Source organism: Sceloporus occidentalis, unplaced genomic scaffold, assembly GCF_023333645.1.
Source record: "Sceloporus occidentalis isolate IW3139 unplaced genomic scaffold, rSceOcc1.0.p SCAF_9, whole genome shotgun sequence".
NCBI lineage: Eukaryota > Metazoa > Chordata > Lepidosauria > Squamata > Phrynosomatidae > Sceloporus > Sceloporus occidentalis.
This window is the reverse complement of record NW_028316989.1, coordinates 12,039,421-12,056,776: the sequence shown is the minus strand read 5'-3', so window position 1 is coordinate 12,056,776 and position 17,356 is coordinate 12,039,421. Positions and strand designations below refer to the sequence as shown.

At 43.5% G+C, this 17,356-nt stretch overlaps 1 protein-coding gene across 1 annotated transcript; it reads left to right on the top strand.

Moving 5' to 3' along the window:
* Positions 1 to 8,631: 8,631 nt before the first annotated feature.
* Positions 8,632 to 16,570, top strand: LOC149306911 (NXPE family member 4-like). Its single transcript, XM_089538225.1, has 6 exons — positions 8,632 to 8,712; positions 11,240 to 11,300; positions 11,578 to 12,280; positions 13,024 to 13,085; positions 13,551 to 13,769; positions 16,035 to 16,570. Exons 1-6 carry the CDS (start codon positions 8,632 to 8,634, stop codon positions 16,568 to 16,570), a joined length of 1,662 nt encoding a protein of 553 aa, XP_089394351.1.
* Positions 16,571 to 17,356: the final 786 nt, after the last annotated feature.

Sequence of the window (17,356 nt, the reverse complement as noted above, 5' to 3'; positions counted from 1 at the left end):
ACATATTACTGAACAGACCCAGCTATTCGAGCATCAAACTAACCTATAAATTGCCGCAGGAGAAAATTGGAGGAGAGGAATGGAGAGGGGCCGAAGCGGAGGGCCATGTTATTAATGCTGGGTTCGGCTCCCTACCTCACTCTCTTGCAAAAGAGAACAAGAGAGGAAAGTGCATGTGCATGTGCAGAGTGGAGGGAGGGAAGGAAGGAGAAGACTGCATCTAATAAATGTCTGGCACAAATTATGGCTCATGCTCTCCAGTAAAAAGATGGCACCATTTATCTCTCCACCATCTGTGCAAAATCATTGGGTTTGGTGGCGGGCAACATCCCGGCTGCTGGAGGTTTTTTTATCTTCCTGGGTCCCCATTTGCTGGATTGGTTCATATTTTAAATGAGGCAATTTCCAGAGAGAAGGTGTCCCCCCTCCATCTTGCACCCCTGGCCTTGTAAAGTAATTGCTGGTCATGGAGATGTGAGTCCTGTTGGAGGCGGCTGCGGAGAGGAAAGGAAAGACTATTCGTAATTATTCATTCCTGGGTTGACAAATATATTCCAGTTTTGGAGACGTGAGCCGGCGTGGTGTCATGGTTTGAGTGTTGGATTACGACTCTAGAGACCAGGGTTCGATTCCCAGCTCAGCTATGAAACCCACCTTGGGTAGGTCACACACTCTCAGCCTCAGGGGAAGGCAATGCCAAACCACCTCTGGACAAATCTTGCTGTTGGGACTCAACCCCCTTCTCCTTCATTTTTCTTATCTAGCTTTGTTTTGTGTGTGTCCTTCCTATTCCAGAAATGCATCTTGATTTCTCTGCCACCCCAGACACGACTTGACAATCCTCACTACTACTTATCACTTATGATGTTTCAGTCACAGAGAGAGTGTGTGATCACTAGTGGAGCTGTTATTATATAGATTGGGACTCAGGAGATCTGGGTTCAAGTCCTCCCTTGAGCCATGAAACTCACAAGTGACCTTGGGCGGGTCACTCCTTCTCAGCCTGGCTTACCTTAACTGTGGGTTTATGTGAGGATTAAAGGAGAACAACCATGCACACCAGAGGAAAGGTACGATATAAGTGTAACAAGTATATATCAAATTGCCATTGCATGCTAGGTACATGCAATCACATACTATTAGCACTGCATGTCAGGTTGCGTCCAGCTGCAGTGTTCTGCCTTGCGTTGCTTCCTTTCCTCCTCTTTCTCACATTCTCCCAAAGGCAGTGATTCTACAGAGTGAGTTGTGTTGTTGGTGCTACTCTTTTTCAAATGCATCTCTGCAGCAACAAGAAACCAACAACAATTAACTCCCCGAAGACAGTTTTACGGTGGCATAGAAGGAACCTTTTTATCCACTCTGTTTAAAATTCCTCCTTCCCCCTTTTGCTCCTAGTTTTCAGGAATATAAAACTTTACCGCATTGGCTGCAAACTTCCGTACTTTCCCTTGTCATTTATGACTCCCTCTGCAGATCTGTCTTACACAAATAGAAGACTTTCATCTCTCCGGCGCTTGTTTCTCAAGGCTCAGAGCAGTTTCGTTAATGGATCCATGGGCCTATAAATCCTTCTGTCAGTCATATCACAGCTCCATGTTGGCAACCTTCTGCAGTATCTAGACACCTTCCCAATGTCAGCAGGCAGCTTCTTGGGAAGAACTGGCAATGGATTGTCGGCCAGTAGTCTGGGATTCTGGGAGCTGAAGTCCAAAATGGCTTTAAGAGCACAGTTTTGGGACCACTGAGATAAGGGATAGGGTTGGCAGGTTTCTGGGCATCACCAAAAATCTGAGGGAACTGCTCTGCTTTAGTCCCAGCTTCTGCCAACCTAGCAGTTTGAAAGCATGCAAATGCAAGTCGATAAATAGGTACCACTCCAGTGGGAAGGTAGACAGTGTTCTATGCTATCATGCTGGCTATAGGATCACTAGTCTCTTACAATGCTGGCTCTTTGGCTTAGTAATGGAGATAAGCACCACTTCCTATGATTGGACATGACAACCTTGTCAATGGGGAATACCCTTATCTTTACCTGGCGGGTCTCTGGGCATCACTGGAAATCTGAGGAAACTGCTCCAGAACCATTGTCCAACAATCAAACTACTATGCCATGCTAGCTCATACCTAAAGACACACTGGCATATAACATAATAGTTTTGTGAGACATTTAGCCTTCTCTCCTAGACAGCTCTGGTCCCACAAACTACAGCTCCCAGGATTCCATAGGATGGAGCCATGGCAGTTAAAGTGGGTTTTTTAAATATTGAAAGCCTGAGGGCAGGCAACTGTCTAATTAAAAAAAAAAGATGTAAGCCACTGTGAGAGCCTTTATGGCTGAAGAGCGGGGTATAAATACTCAAATAAATAAATAAGTGGTGTCAAGCCGCATTAATTCTGCAGTGTGAGCCTCCGTTAACCAGGGAAATGGAAAGCTGAATTGTGAAAAGCCAGACTATGAATTCAGTATCGGAAATTTCAGTATAGAACTATTGTTATTATTATTTCTTTTGTAGGTGTGCATGGTTGTGTTTTCTGAAAAGCATCCCATCCATAGGGACCTATGCCTTACGTCGCACATGGCATCGTCAGCGCAGTTCAAATATTGTTGCCCAAGTCGGAGTCGTCAGGTCTGTCTTCTGTTTCAAGAAAATAAAATGCCTTTGGCATCTCCCTGCAAAGGGAAAGGGGCTGCGTTTCTCCACCAGCTCCAGTCATTAGATATCCACAGGCTTTTGTCGAATCCCCCAAGGGGGAACTGGAGAGAAAATAAAGTGGATTTTAGCCCTTAAAAGCTCCATTGTCTCATTTTGTTCTTTTAAACAAGCTAAGTGTGAGTTCTCAGCTCAGGAGTCCCTCGCCTTCGCTTTTCCCCCAAGGTGGAATTAATGGAAATGGAAATTTTGGAGAAACTTTTAGCTACACTTACGGAGTATTAATAACTCAAGACCGCATTTAGTGGTGCTGCACTTGGTGAGATGCTGAAGGTAGTTTTTCTCTCTGTCTCACCGTTACAATTCCCTTTCACAATTTATGCTTCTAGAGCTTGGAAAAGTTACTTTTGGGGATCACCATTTCCAGACTTTGCCAACATGGTCAGTGGTTACGATGCATCTCTCGGGGATTCTGGACATTGTAATCTGTGTCCGAAACCCTGTTGTTGTTGTTGTTGTTGTTGTTGTTGTTGTTTTCTACCTTTTCCCCAGCCTGGGGTTGAGGCGGATTGCAATATTTAAAACGGATACAACTTTTAAAAAATTCACCTTATGCAAAAGCTAAAGTAGAATTACACTATCAGTAGAATTAAAAGCAACTAAGACCACGGTTGTAAGAACAGAAAAACAACAAATAAAGACAATATAGTCCGTTGTTAAAGGCCTAACAATAGAATTTATCACACAAGGGAAAATTGGAAGTTTAAACAGGGATTATCCCGTGAAAACTGCACAATTGTTATTAAGATGCGATTAAGATTTTCACACAAAGAAGTCATTATCCTGGAAATAACCAGGCAAAAAACAGCACCAAACCATTCACGGGAATCATGGGCTTTTTATTGCCTGGTTATTCCCAGGATAATGACACTTTAATCTCTTTTCGTTGCGACATCATGTGAAAACCTTTATCGCTATTGCAAGATTTGCCTGAGATATTCCCCCTGATAATGGCAGTTTAATGACAATGTCATATGAAAATCTTAATCGCGAATGCATGATTTTCCTGTGATAATCCCCTTTTAAACTTCCAGTCTTCCTCATGTGATAAACTCTCATAACAACATCAATAATAACAGGTTGCTGTTTTGGTGGTGTGCCTTCAAGTCGTTTCTGACTTATGGCGACCCGAAGGCAAACCTATCATGAGGTTTTCTTGGAAAGATTTGTTCAGAGGAGGTTTACTCATTGCCATCCTCTGAGGCTGAGAGAGTGTGACTTGCCCACAAGCATCCATAGTGAACAGCCAAGTGGAATCTGGATGTATCTCATATTCTTCTTTCCAGGAATGATGCTGTTCATTGGTGTGCATTTAATTCCAGGGGCCATTTATCATCTCAACCTGCCAATCTATGCTCACTTGCACATCATTAACTGATCTACTAGAGTTTGCACAGTGCAAAACACACCCAATGCGTGCCAGTCCAACCAGAGCTTATCCGTTAGCACCATCTAGTGCAAGCGATTGCAAATAACAACTCTGATGCCCACAGACTAGAAAGAGTACATACACAGTTGTCCTTCCACACTTGTGGTTTTGGCCTTTGCAGATTTGATTGTTTGCGGTTTTGATGAATATGTTCTCTCTAGGAATCTCTAGGTCCTCCAGAGCAACTCGGCCAGAGGTTGACCACAGAGTTGTGCTGGAGAACCTAGAAGTTGCTAGAGAAAACACCTTTCTAGGCATTTGTAGGTCCTCCAGCATGATTCTACGATCAACTTTTGGCAGGTGTTGACCATAAAGTTGCACTGGAGGACCTGGAGACTCCTAGAGAGTTGTTCTCTTAGGTAAAAAGAATAGTGTTTTTGCGGTTTTTCCACATTCACCGAGGTCCTGCGACCCTAGGCCCAGCAAATGTAAATAAATGAAATGAATAAAAAAGTAAGCCAGCGGTTGTGGAGAATCAACTTCCACCTCTCTTATGTTTGGGCTTTAAACATGCCAACAACCAAATGCACCCCTGGAGCTGAGCCTAAAATATCTAGTGCAGAAACAATGGAACAAATCTCCCTGGACCAAAACTCACTTAACCAGCTGCACAATGTAAGCCAAGATCCTACGTCAAGTTTGCTTGGTGTAAATCTACACTTGAATAGTTAAGTGGCAGTTGTGCTATTCCATCCTTCCGCTTAATACTAGCATTGTATAACCAGTTGCATATTTTCTGACATGATCCTTGTTTCCACAATCCCAGTGAATCAAGCAGTGCATGGACAGCACTGGTGAGTAGTGGTACACTTGCTAATACACTTATTACATACTTGCAGAACATGGTTTGTGCAGTAGTGAACTGAGTCTGGGCATGATGCCATGGCCCCAAACTGCATGTGCAATAGAACTTACATGTGTGCAAAACACCAACAAGATATCCACATTGGTCTCCTAAGTAGGTGGCTATATTTATATCCTGAATATAGAAAACATCATAAGAAAAGCAGGATTAGAATCAGAAAAAGGAGGAGGGAAGATAGGAGGAAGCAACATTAACAACCTGAGATATGCAGACAATGACACCATAATATTAGCAGAAGGCATTCAGGAACTGGAACAGTTCATAAGGAAGTTCCATGATGAAAGTGCAAAGGAAGATCTGATGCTGAACATAAAGAAAACAAAAATCATGACCACAGAAGAAATATACAAATTCAATCTAGACAACAAGGAAATTGAAACAGTTAAAGAATTGCCATATCTAGGATCAAACCTTGACCAGAATGGAGACTGCAGTCAAGAAATAATAATAAGACAACTAGGAATGGGAACGGCAGCTTTGAAAGAACTGGGAAGGATACTGAAGAGCAAAGACATACAACTGAGCCCTAAAGTCAGAATCCTTCAGGCCATTGTATTCCCCATCATCCCCATGTATGGATGTGAGAGCTGGACAGTGAAGGAAGTGGACAGAAAGAAAACCAACTCCTTCAAAATGTGGTCTGGAGAAGAGTACTTAGGATCACATGGACAGCCAAGACAAACAAATGGGTTCTTGAACAGGCTCTTCTTGGACGCAAAGATGTTCAAGCTGAGACTATCGTACTTTGGCCACATCATGAGAAGACACAGATCACTAGAAAAAAGACTAATGCTAGGAAAGGTGGAAGGTAGCAGAAAGAGAGGAAGACCATAAACTGGATGGATAGACTCAATCAGGGGGGTTATTATGGGCAAGGGCTTATTGCAGGATCTGGGCAAGACTACAGCAGAGGATAGGGATTCTTGGAGATGTCTCATCCATGGGATCGCCATGGGTCAGAACCACTCAAGGGCAACTAACAACATCAACAACAAAGGAAAAAAGAGAAGTTTCCATTTAAGGCCTCCAGCATCTCTTCATCCTCTCCTTCCTTCTCTGCCTGCCTGCAAAGTGATGCCCCATGAGAAAACACTGCAAGAGACGGGTGTACGACCGTATGGCCCAGATGTACACAATGCACCAACAAATGGCAGCGGAAGCCAACAAAGTGAAAGCAAAGACCCATAAAAACAGGAGCGATCCGCTTCTCACTTTTACGGGCATTTCAAGGTGAAATGCAGCCATTAAAAAGCTTAAATAGTCCTTACAACAAACACGAAAATTTGTTCTATGTATAGTGCCACTCCCAGGCTGACACCCAAGTTTTGCTCCCGTTCCTTCATTGCAAACAAAATGCAGAGTGTCTCTTTTTCATGCACGCTACTGTTTAATGATTAATGCTACTGGATCCATTCTGCTCCTAAGAAAGGTACAAGTTCACCTGAATTTACTACTTGTCCCAGGATGAAATAGCACAGGTATAGCCTGGGATTCAGCACATTTGTTGCCCATTCATGCGCATCCATAGAAAGAAAGAAAGAAAGAAAGAAAGAAAGAAAGAAAGACACACACTCATGCCCTGTCTTTCTTATGCACAGTCAAGCACAGAAATACAATTTTTTGCCGAAAGTAGAACAAGATTAAACACACACACACACACACATCTGCACAAAAACCCTGTGTGAGCAATGGGTTGCCACCAGCTAGGAATGTGATGAATATTTGCCAGTTTTCCTCTCTTCAATGACAAAATTTCAACACAAATTGACACACTGCAATGTTTATGCACTATGACTTTTCACATTTCAGGACTTTTTTTTTTGCAATAAATAAATCTTCTATACATATGAGTGTCTTGCACAAAAACCACAGGGAATTTTGCACAAACAAAAATCTGCACTGGAAAAACATCTGCAAATGCAAATGCAAAAAAAAATGTCCCTAAAAATTCACAAAAGTTATAGAATCTTGTGGGGGCATTAACATTGGTGTAAGCCTGGATATACAATGGCGGTTGTGGTTTTCACACACTTGTGTAAGGAGGTATTAAGTACCTGCTTTGCACCACGCTAGTCTCTCAACACATCTGATCTTGTCCTGGAGAGATGACAACCAGGAGGAAAAGACCAGTTATACTGTATGTGTAGATATAGTTTTCAGGACGAGATGCACTCTGCACATGCGCAGGGACACTCTTGAACCGTTTGCAGACTTGGCACTGAAAATGGGGCCCTTCTTTGCCTGGGACATGTTTAGATACCAGCACAATGACTACAAGTTAAACATGGCTGAATATTATGCTGTTCCTCCCCTTTCACTTTATGAAATATAAGGCATGTTTTTCCCCATAGTGAAACCTTCTGGACCATCTGCATGTCTATCCATTATGTCGCCCCTCTTTATCTATCTCAAATCCTATGTTTCTAGGAGATGGAGTCGAAGGCTACGCAGTTTTCAGATACTCCTTTTTATCGGCAAGAGGAAAAACGTCCAGCCCATGCCCAGAGGATCTCAACGGACATTTCCAAAGGATGTGTGTTGCTCCCGTGGCCTTCCCCTGCATCTCAGGCCCAACCTACTCCCAGGTAAATACTGCTGTTGTCCAGCTGTACCCAATATAGGTTTTTCGCACACTTCTCACTGCTGACAACGCGAAGTGCGGAAAGCAAACTGGGAAGAAGGAAGGAGGGGAAAGGACAAAGGAGACAAAGTAGTGGAACAGGAGAGATGAAAATGTGTGGGGTAAGTAAGGGGTGGGTTGGTCAAGGGTGGGTTAGTCCAGGACAGGATCCTCTTGGCTTGCTGTAATAGTGAACTAGTATTGAAAAAGACATCCTGTTCCTGAACTTGAAACAAAGAATCTCTCTGCCAGCCACTATCCAGCTTTCTGCACCCAACTCCGGTTAGTAGATCTTAGAGCTCCTTTCCAATCCAAAGCAAAAAAAAGGGTTTCCAGCTAAATATTAGGAAGGACTTGCTCATGGTAAGAGATATGTGATGTGGAGGTTGTGTGGGAGGTTTTAAAACAGAGGTTGGTTACCTGCTTCTTAGGGGTGCTTTAGCTTTGTATTTCTGCATGGCAGGGGGCTGGAATAGATGGCCTTTGGAGGTTACTTTCAAACCTACAAGTCTATGAAAAATGCAGCCCATACTGAAAGCTGTCCGCTCCTATTGCCAGCTGCTTTGTCGCTACTGCCCTTTAAGGTCCTACCATATCTGAAATAACAGAGATACAAGATGGCCATAGTAAGAAAACTTATTTCAAGGTTTAAAAACTATTTTTAAAAAAAAGGATGATGGAAAACCTCCTAATAAATTCAGGGTTATCCAAAGCAAGGAACTGAGCCGTTTCAGCAAACAATATGTCCACTGCTAAATGCCGCATGTTTGCTTTGCTGACATCATTTCACCAAAATGGCAGAGTGGTTGTTTTTCGGTAAATACTAAAAAGGAAAGAAAAGGTGCATGAACAGTAAAAACCCTCCTCTGTTTTGGGTCAGGAATTCCCTATGAGTGAGGCACAGAGGCCCAAGTCTAAGCCCTGAAATCAAATCAGGCAATGGAGGCATTTCTTCTATTTTCCACAGGTCCGAACCGGAACACCTCTAGCGATTCCTGCTACCATGAGGACACAAGCTTTCTTGCTTCTTGTGCTTGGAGCGATTGTTCTCCTTAGCTACAATTTCCATGGAATGGAACCCAAGGTAGAAATCTCAGTAATGAAAGTGATTTTATATATATATGGTGGGATTATTATGGCTGCAGAGGGTTTGGGGATGCACCATCCCAGCCATTTTGGGGGCCTTTAGACCAGTGTTTCTCATGCAATGGTGCCTCAGATGTTTTGGACTTCATATTCCAGATGGCCCTGGTCAGGGACTATGGGAGCTGAAGTCCAAAACACCTGGAGGGCCACAGTCTGAGAAACACAAAAGGTGACTTTTCTGTGCAGGGCAGCAAGCTTCCTGGGCGGAGAATCCCATTTTCCTGTAGTTTCCTGTGCAAAAATACCGTAAAGATGTAAATCACAGTCTACATTTTATAACTTCACAAATACTGCTTAAGGCTGAGTCCCATAATTGCTATGAAACTGGAGTGAAGTTGCAGTGATGTCTAGTTGCAGATAGCAATGGCATGAGAGGAAAGAATGGACTTCCCTCCTCATTTATTGAGGAATTAGTCAGGACATGGATAGGAAGGTGAGACGCTCATGTTTCCATTTTGTCCCTTGCTAATCATACTTTGAGTCACTACAGCCATTGGAGCTAAAAGACCAGTTGTCGCCATGTACAATGATGGTATCTTTATCATTAGCCCTTATCAGATGAGTCTGGAACTGGGGGTCTTCAGCACTGGGCGGTTCGAATTCACGTTATTTCGCACAATACCATCATACCTGGGAGCCCCTCCGAATTGGCATGATTCAAATTGGCCAATACGCATTCGCGCGAAGTGCATTCAGTGCAGAATGTTTTGTCACACCGGTGCTCAACATGAGGATTGGCCGATTCGTATCGGCCCCCTCGCACATGCTCAGTGGTGCCCTGCATGGGTTGCGACCTTAAACGCTTCCGGGGTGAAAGGGGAGGTCACGTCATGACAGCCCGGTAAACAGCTGGAGAGCCAGCTCATGCACATTAACAATTGCGATACAACGTGCCCTCTCTACATTCCTCTCTGTTTCCTCTCTACATTCCTGCTTGGTTTTAACGTTACCATGACCTTCCCTTGCAACAAATTAGCAATGCCCGGTTGTACGTGTGTGTGTGTGAGTGTGTGAATATGTATTCTGAGGGGGGGGGAGGACCAGTTCCAGCGGCTGTCAAAGAGGCTGGATGGCCATCTAAGTAAATGGGGATGCTTTTTTCCTCCTCCTCCTCCCGGCTTGGGAGCCAGCATAAGCTGCATCCCAAGAAGGGAACAGGCGCGGGGCCGCTAGAATCGCGGCGATCGCCGCCGTTCCAGCGGCCCCCGCGCCTCTTCCCTTCTTGGGATGCAGCCTATGCTGGCTCCCAAGCCGGGAGGAGGAGGAGGAGGCTGCCGGAACCACGATTCCAGCGGCCCCCCGCGCCTCTTCCCTTCTTGGGATGCAGTTTATGCTGGCTCCCAAGCCGGGAGGAGGAAGAGGAGGCCGCTGGAACCGCCCCCCCCCCCCCGCTTCCCTGGAACCGGCAAGAGGAAAGACCCACCGGAAGTTAAAATTGGAATCTGGGGGTCTTGCGATGGAATTCAGGATTGGGTAGTCACACCAGAGCCATTCGCACTGAGATCGAACAGAGCCCCAATCCAGGATATTGCCAATCCCCTTATCAGCGCACTGGCCAACACGCTCCAAAAAGAGGAGCCAGTACGCATTCAGTTCGGCATCTCGCGCATTCACGTGAGTTCGGATTGGGCCATTCGAATGCTGGTATGATGGTATTGTGCGAAATAACGTGAATTCGAACCGCCCAGTGCTGAAGACCCCCAGTTCCAGACTCATCTGATAAGGGCTATTATTATTTCTTGCAACAATTTTCTCCCACTGTGCAAGATTCCTTGAAAATGGTGCAAGATTTGGGAAATATTCACAGGTGGGGACATTCTTGGTTTAAAAAGCATAAAATAAAATTTAATATATTTTTTAAATGCACAGAAAGCTGGATTTTTTAAGGCATGAATCTTGTTTTTGTGTAGAGCCAGGGAGCAAGCTTTCTAAGCAGAGAACCCCATTTTCCTATCGTTTCCTCTGCAAAAATAATGCCAGTGAAGATCTTACACTACAGTCTACATTTTATAACTTTGCAAATCTGTAGCTACATTGAAATATGATAACATCACTAATGTATTGTGAAGATATCCTGACAGTGAGTATTCTCATCGTATCCAGGATTCTCAGGAGGAAAAAACCCTTTTTATTTGTGATCCAAATGTTTGTGACCACTCTTTTACAGATAGTTGCATTAATCCTAGGTGAGGATTCATCTAGTCCAAACTTTCCTAGACATGGGACCTTGCATGTTCTTTGAGTGACATACTCCCATTGTCCTGATCATGCTGTGTGGGGATGGTGGGAATTGTAGTCAAGTAACTACTTGGGATCCAAGTTGATCCCAAGTAAAACTCAGGTCTTTACTAGCAAATTGGAGATGCCAGTGATCTAACTTGCGTTATCCTACTTGCAAAAAAAATGCTCCACCTCTGAGCCATGGTTTCTCTTTACAACTATTTATTTCTCATTGCATGCTCAAGACTATCATCTTCAAAGCTCATATGAGGCAAACGGAATTGAAGCAAACAGCCACAGACACTGGTAAGGAATTCCTAATTTTCATGATGGCACAAGGCACTACTTCAGGCAATTGACTGAAGAAAGCAAAATTTCAGAGAGTCTTGCAGACAATGCCAGATTAATATAATAAGAAGAGTCCAGTTGTACATTTCCTTGCTGTGCTTCCTTCTCTTAGAAGATTATACGTTGTTTAGTGTTGTTCAGAGATTCCTAGTCATTTGACTTAGTTCTACTTCTTTTTCGGATTAATTTAAAACCATTCAGATTGTTTTCTTTTTTCGAAATAAAAATCCTTAAGTCATAGATGGAAGGTGCAGCAACTGGCCTCCGAAAAATGCAGCCCCAGACCAGACTGAAATGGAGAGGGCAAAAAAGAATGAAGAAATAGAAGATATCCTGGCAAAGCTGGACCGCATGATGCCCAATGTCACTTTCAGGGATATAACAACCACCACAAGTGCCAAGAATAGCAAAGGCACCATTTTGAACCGCAAAGACTCTTACTGTGTAGGAGAACACTTGATGGTCCGACTGGATATGTATGACCTTTCAGGACACCAGAAGGAGTATGGAGGAGACTTCTTAAGAGCAAGGATCTACTCCTCAGATCTCAAGGCTGGAGCATCTGGGCATATCAAGGACTTCAGGAACGGGACGTACCTGGTCAATTTCACCTTATTTTGGGAGGGGAACATCAGAGCCTCCATCTTGCTCATCCACCCCAGCGAAGGAGTTTCCGCCTTGTGGGCATCGAGGAAGAAAGGCTACGATAAAATTGCTTTCACAGGTAAATTTTTGAATGGAACATCTGAAGTCACCACTAAATGTGGGTTTAACCTGACCAGAAATGGAGAATTGTGTGAGTATCTAGATGAGCGGGACCAAGAAGCCTTCTACTGCCTCAAACCAAAGCATGTGCCGTGCGATGCTTTTGTCAGTCTGCAGTCCTACAACAAACCTATGTCCTATATGACAACGTTGGAACTGAGTCTTTTAAAGAGGTATTTTAACTCTCTTTTCATCTTCACATATTTCAGGTTCAGACTTGTAGTGATCTTTCCATGTGGTCTTTTGAGTATCTGGGTGATCAGAAATCTCTAGAGGAAATGTAGAAGGGATGATAACTTGGAATAGTATTTGCTCAGTTCTGGTCACCTTACCTGGAAAAAGGGTATCATGGAGGTAGAAGGGGGGACCCAAAATGATTGAGAGTCAGTTGGAGCAATTTACCCAGTGAGGAACAGTTTCCAGTTTTGGAGGATTTTAGTTTAGAAAGAAAGGTGAGAGAGAGGAGAGATGGTAGAAGTGCAAGCACTTCGATGTGATGTAAAGAAAATTTGATATAGTATGTTTTTTCATGGGAGAGCAATCCTAGTCTAGTGGTTTGAACATTGGTCTAGGAGGCCAGAAGACTAGCATTCAAATTTCTGCTCAGCCATGGAAACATACTTCAGCTTCTGCAGAAATAATGCAGCTTGACACTGTTTTAACTGCCATGGCTCCATCCTATGGGATCCTAGGATTTGTAGTTTATTGTTGCACCAGAGCTCTCTGACAGAGAAAGCTAAACGTTTCACAAAACCATGGGTGCATCTACACACCATAAATCACCGTAAAAGGGTCCGGTTCAGTTGCCAGAAATGGGTTTGAACAAGCCAGGGATACTCTTGAGGGCTGACCAATGTGTTCTGGATTGCTTTCTCCCGGCTCTCATAACAACAACCTCTTCCCCATTCTCTTGAAGGTCCAACATGGGAGTTGAGATCCCTAAGACGTTTGGGGACATTCATGTCATACAATGTGAAAGTAAGTTTGGCTTCCTGGTTTTCATCATTATGGTGAAGGCATGAGTATCCAAGAAACATCCCTTTAACCCAAGGGCAGGCAAAATGCAGCCTGGAAGCCACATGCAGTGGTTTGAGCATCGGATTATGACTCTGGAGATCAGGGCTCGAATCTCTGCTCGGCGATGGAAACCCACTGGTGACCTTGGGCATGTTCCACTCTCTCACCCTCAGAGAAAGGCAAAAACACCCCCTTGAACAAATCTTGTCAAGAAAACCCAGGTGATAGGTTAGCTTTAGGGTCCCCCAAAGCCAGAAACAGTTCAAAGGTATGCAACAATAAAAAGAATTTCTCGTACACAGTTCTTCCAGCCATTTTCACTGCACCAGTCATTCTGATGCTTCATTTCACTGCTGGCTCTTCTCAACATTGCACTCACAAAAGTCCCTCATCGGCTGACTGTCCCTTGTTTCCTATCTATTCCAGGCAACCAAACAAAGGCAAGCGAGAAATGTAGATTTGAGGCAAATCCCCCCTTTCCCAGTGGCTTTGTGTGGCAGAACGAATGGCACCCTCTCTTTTGCCAACTGTCCATTTTCAACACCTTGGACCAGACCATGACATGCTTGAAAGGAAAGCTGGTGTACATCCTGGGAGACTCCACCGGACGGCAGTGGATCGAGTATCTCACAAGAACAGTGAACAGTATGTCTTTCCCCCAAATACTTCTCATTATCTATTATTATTTATTAACCTTTATTTATGAAGCACTTTTTAGTTAGACGGTTCCCTGCCCTCAGGCTTACAATCTAAAAAGACATGACACAGAAGAAGAAGGGAGTGGTGGAGGGAAAGGGTAAGAGGTCCAGCAGTTCCTCTCAACCTCCGAGGCCTGGACCAAGGCAGATGGACTGGAGGGAGGGCTTGGCTTCATAATGGATGGTTAATCTTCTTCCAGGGAAAATACATACTCTCAAGTAGGATAATACATATACAATACATAGCAATACAGGAAATGGTTCAATAAACAGGCACCAAAAGAACATCAAGTAGTAAGCGACAATTATGCAATGCCTGGGAAGGCTTCTCTGAACAGGATGGTTTTCAACTCCGTTTTGAAGCTAGTTAAAGAAGTGATGGCTCTTGCTTGCGGGGGAAGAAGGTTCCAGGAATGAGGGGCAGCAAGTGAAAAGGGGCAAATCTGAGATGGGGCAGAGGAAATCCTGGGCTGAGACAGGAGCCCTTGACTACCAGAATGGAAGGCCCTAGTAGGAAGGTGAGGAGAAAGACGGCCTGATAAGTAAGGAGGGGCCAGTCCATGGAGGGCTTTAAATGTCGACAGCAGGAGCTTATACTGAATGCGGAAAGGGAGTGGGAGCCAGTGAAGGGATGCCAACACAGGAGAGATGTGGTCAGAGCGGTGGGTGGAAGTGATAATGCGTGCAGCTGAATGCTGGACAGAGATTAAAGGACGGAGGTGAGAAAGAGGAAGCCCAGCCAGGAGGACGTTACAGTAATCCAGTCGTGAGATCACTAGGGCAGGATCTATGTCGTCTGAGACAATGGCAGAGCCCATTATCCCACAAGGTGAAGCTGGTATCGTTCGGACTGGATATTCTGCAATAAATATGTGCATCTTGACAGTCTACTGGTATTGCATGGATGCATTTCATGCTTGCATTTGGCTGCTCATTCACTTCAACTGACTGTGCTTTCAGCACTATTGGTTCGGAGCAGAGAAAATATTTGAAATATTGAATATTGAATATTGAAAATATTTTTAATTGCTCCCCCCCCCAAAAAAAAAACCCCAAATCACCCTTCTCCATGTTGAGAAACTCTCAGATAAGACAAGAATCTTTGCCATTTGAGACTTATTCTGCCCAGAATTCACAGGTGGTTCTTTTATTATTATTTAATATTATTTCCTGTGCAGAAAATTATGTTTCTTGCATAGAAAATGTTGTTTTCTAGGCCAATCGCCCATGTGCGAATTTGGCACAGAATAAGTCCCAAATTGCGAAAAGGCTTTGAAAAATGATGTGGTTTCGGTAGACTTTTTCCTTGGGCGGGAGGAAAAAATTGCTAAAATTACTCATTGCATCCTTCAAGAACAAATAGAGAGCAATTGCGCCCGTAAAAAGTGTGCAGCTGAGTCAGATAAAGAGGTAACTCCTAAGAAATGTTTTTCTCCTCCTCTTTCTGACTTCTACAAAACAAGACTGCTGTTACAGATAGGGATGCAATTATTTTCTAATTATGTTCTGAAAGAAAGCAAGGAGTAATGTGAGCCATCTTCATCTCACTATAAGAAAACTATGCTGTTTAAGACTATTCACAGTTCAGGGCTTACTCTGTGCAATGTTTGTATGGGGCATTAATGCACAGAAAATATCCTTTCCTGCATAGGAAATAGCATTTTCTCTTTAGCAAGTGATGTTCTGTGCAGAAATAGTTTAATTATTACCATATTTTATTGATATTATTATATATTTGTACAAAATACCATTTAATATGCAAAAATACTATGGGTGAATATTTTGCAGAGTGTGTCCTGGACTGTGAAGATTCTCATTACTTCTTGTAAGGATTTTCTGAATCACAAGAAACATGTTTGGGTTTGTTCTGATTTTTTGCCATACATGTTGTTGTTGTTGTTGTTGTTGTTGTTGTTATTATTATTATTATTATTATTATAGTTTATTTCTATAGCGCTGTAAATGTACACATGTTCTTCCCAACCTTACTGCTATATTGAGATAAATCATTGAAATACCCATAGCAGAAACTAAACACAGCTCAGACAGGAGAGTCAAATGTGAGTCTTTGCGCATTTCTCTATGCAGTCGTCGGATCTAAGTGCATCGAACAACTGTCCAGTAGTTTCTTCCTCCTTGTGAGAAAGCATTGCAATAATTTCTCTGGTTATCAAAAAACCTTCCTTGATTTTGTGTCTGTTTTCCTCATTAGCGTTTAAATACCTTGACAGCCATGGAACTGGGAAGCATCGGAACCTGGTTGCTGTGGACATGAATAGAAATGTGCAAGTCCAGTGGATCAAACACCACCACCCTTTGGTGACTGTCAATGAGTACCTGGTGAGAGATCACGACTACGTCGCTCGGGAGATTGACAAAATAGCCGGCGACAAAGACACAGCGGTTGTCATTGCTGTCGGTCAGCACTTCCGTCCCTTCCCCATTGAACTCTTCATCCGAAGGGCCATTAATACCCGGAGGGCCATCCAGCGCCTTCTCCTGAGGAGTCCGAACACCAGAGTCATCATCAAGGGAGAAAACATTCGGGAGATGGACGTGGACCAGGAGCGATTTAGTGACTTCCATGGCTATGCTCAATATCTTGTAGCAAAAGACGTATTTAAGGATCTGGATGTAGCTTTCATTGACGCATGGGACATGACCACTGCTTATGCCACAAATAATGTGCACCCACCCGACCTTGTGGTTTGGAATGAAATTAAAATGTTTTTAAATTACATTTGTTAAGACGTGAGCACCAACCCAATGTGAAAATTATAGTCGGACAAAAGCCCATGATTGTGGCTCGCCAGAATTGCCAGCTTTGGGATTCTTTGTCACAGATTGAATGCAAATACTTTGCACCCATGGATTCCCATAAGAATACCAGGAAAGTCCTCCCAGATCTCACCATGTGGTTCAACTAATCCTATTCTTGTATTTCCAGTATAGTCTGCCTAGATGTTTCTGGGAACTCTTACTGGGGAGGCAGGTGGGGTGCTGGTCTTGAAGGCAACCACCTTCCTACTTGATAGCCCTTAGCTCCCATGATATCCTGGTCCAAAACATGGAGGTTCCAGTTAGTCATGGTGAGGAATCATGATGGTTATGGACAGTAGGACCCTGTCTGGGTTTTGAAGTCTTCAGGAGATGCCCCTTTATCTCTCCCACAACTCTTGCAGTCAAATTTGATGGGGATGTGAAAGAGGATCCTTCTCAAGAGTTGCTCCCAAGTTATGGAGGTCCCTTTCAATTGAGGCTAGGCTGGCCCCTTTCCTCTTGTCCTTCATTGAGCAAATGAAAATACTTATTTTAAAAACAGAACATCAGGAGAAATTTGGGCAATTGACCGGCTGGTGAGGGAGACACTTTTAAACTTCTGTTTCCTTTTGATGTACTGTTACTCTCTATTTGTTTTTCTCAGTTGTTGTTTCAATATGATCATTAACTTAACTGTATTTTAATGTTATAATTTATTGACTGAAATCTTTCCTGTTGTCATAAACACATGTAAATGCCCTTACACACGCGGGT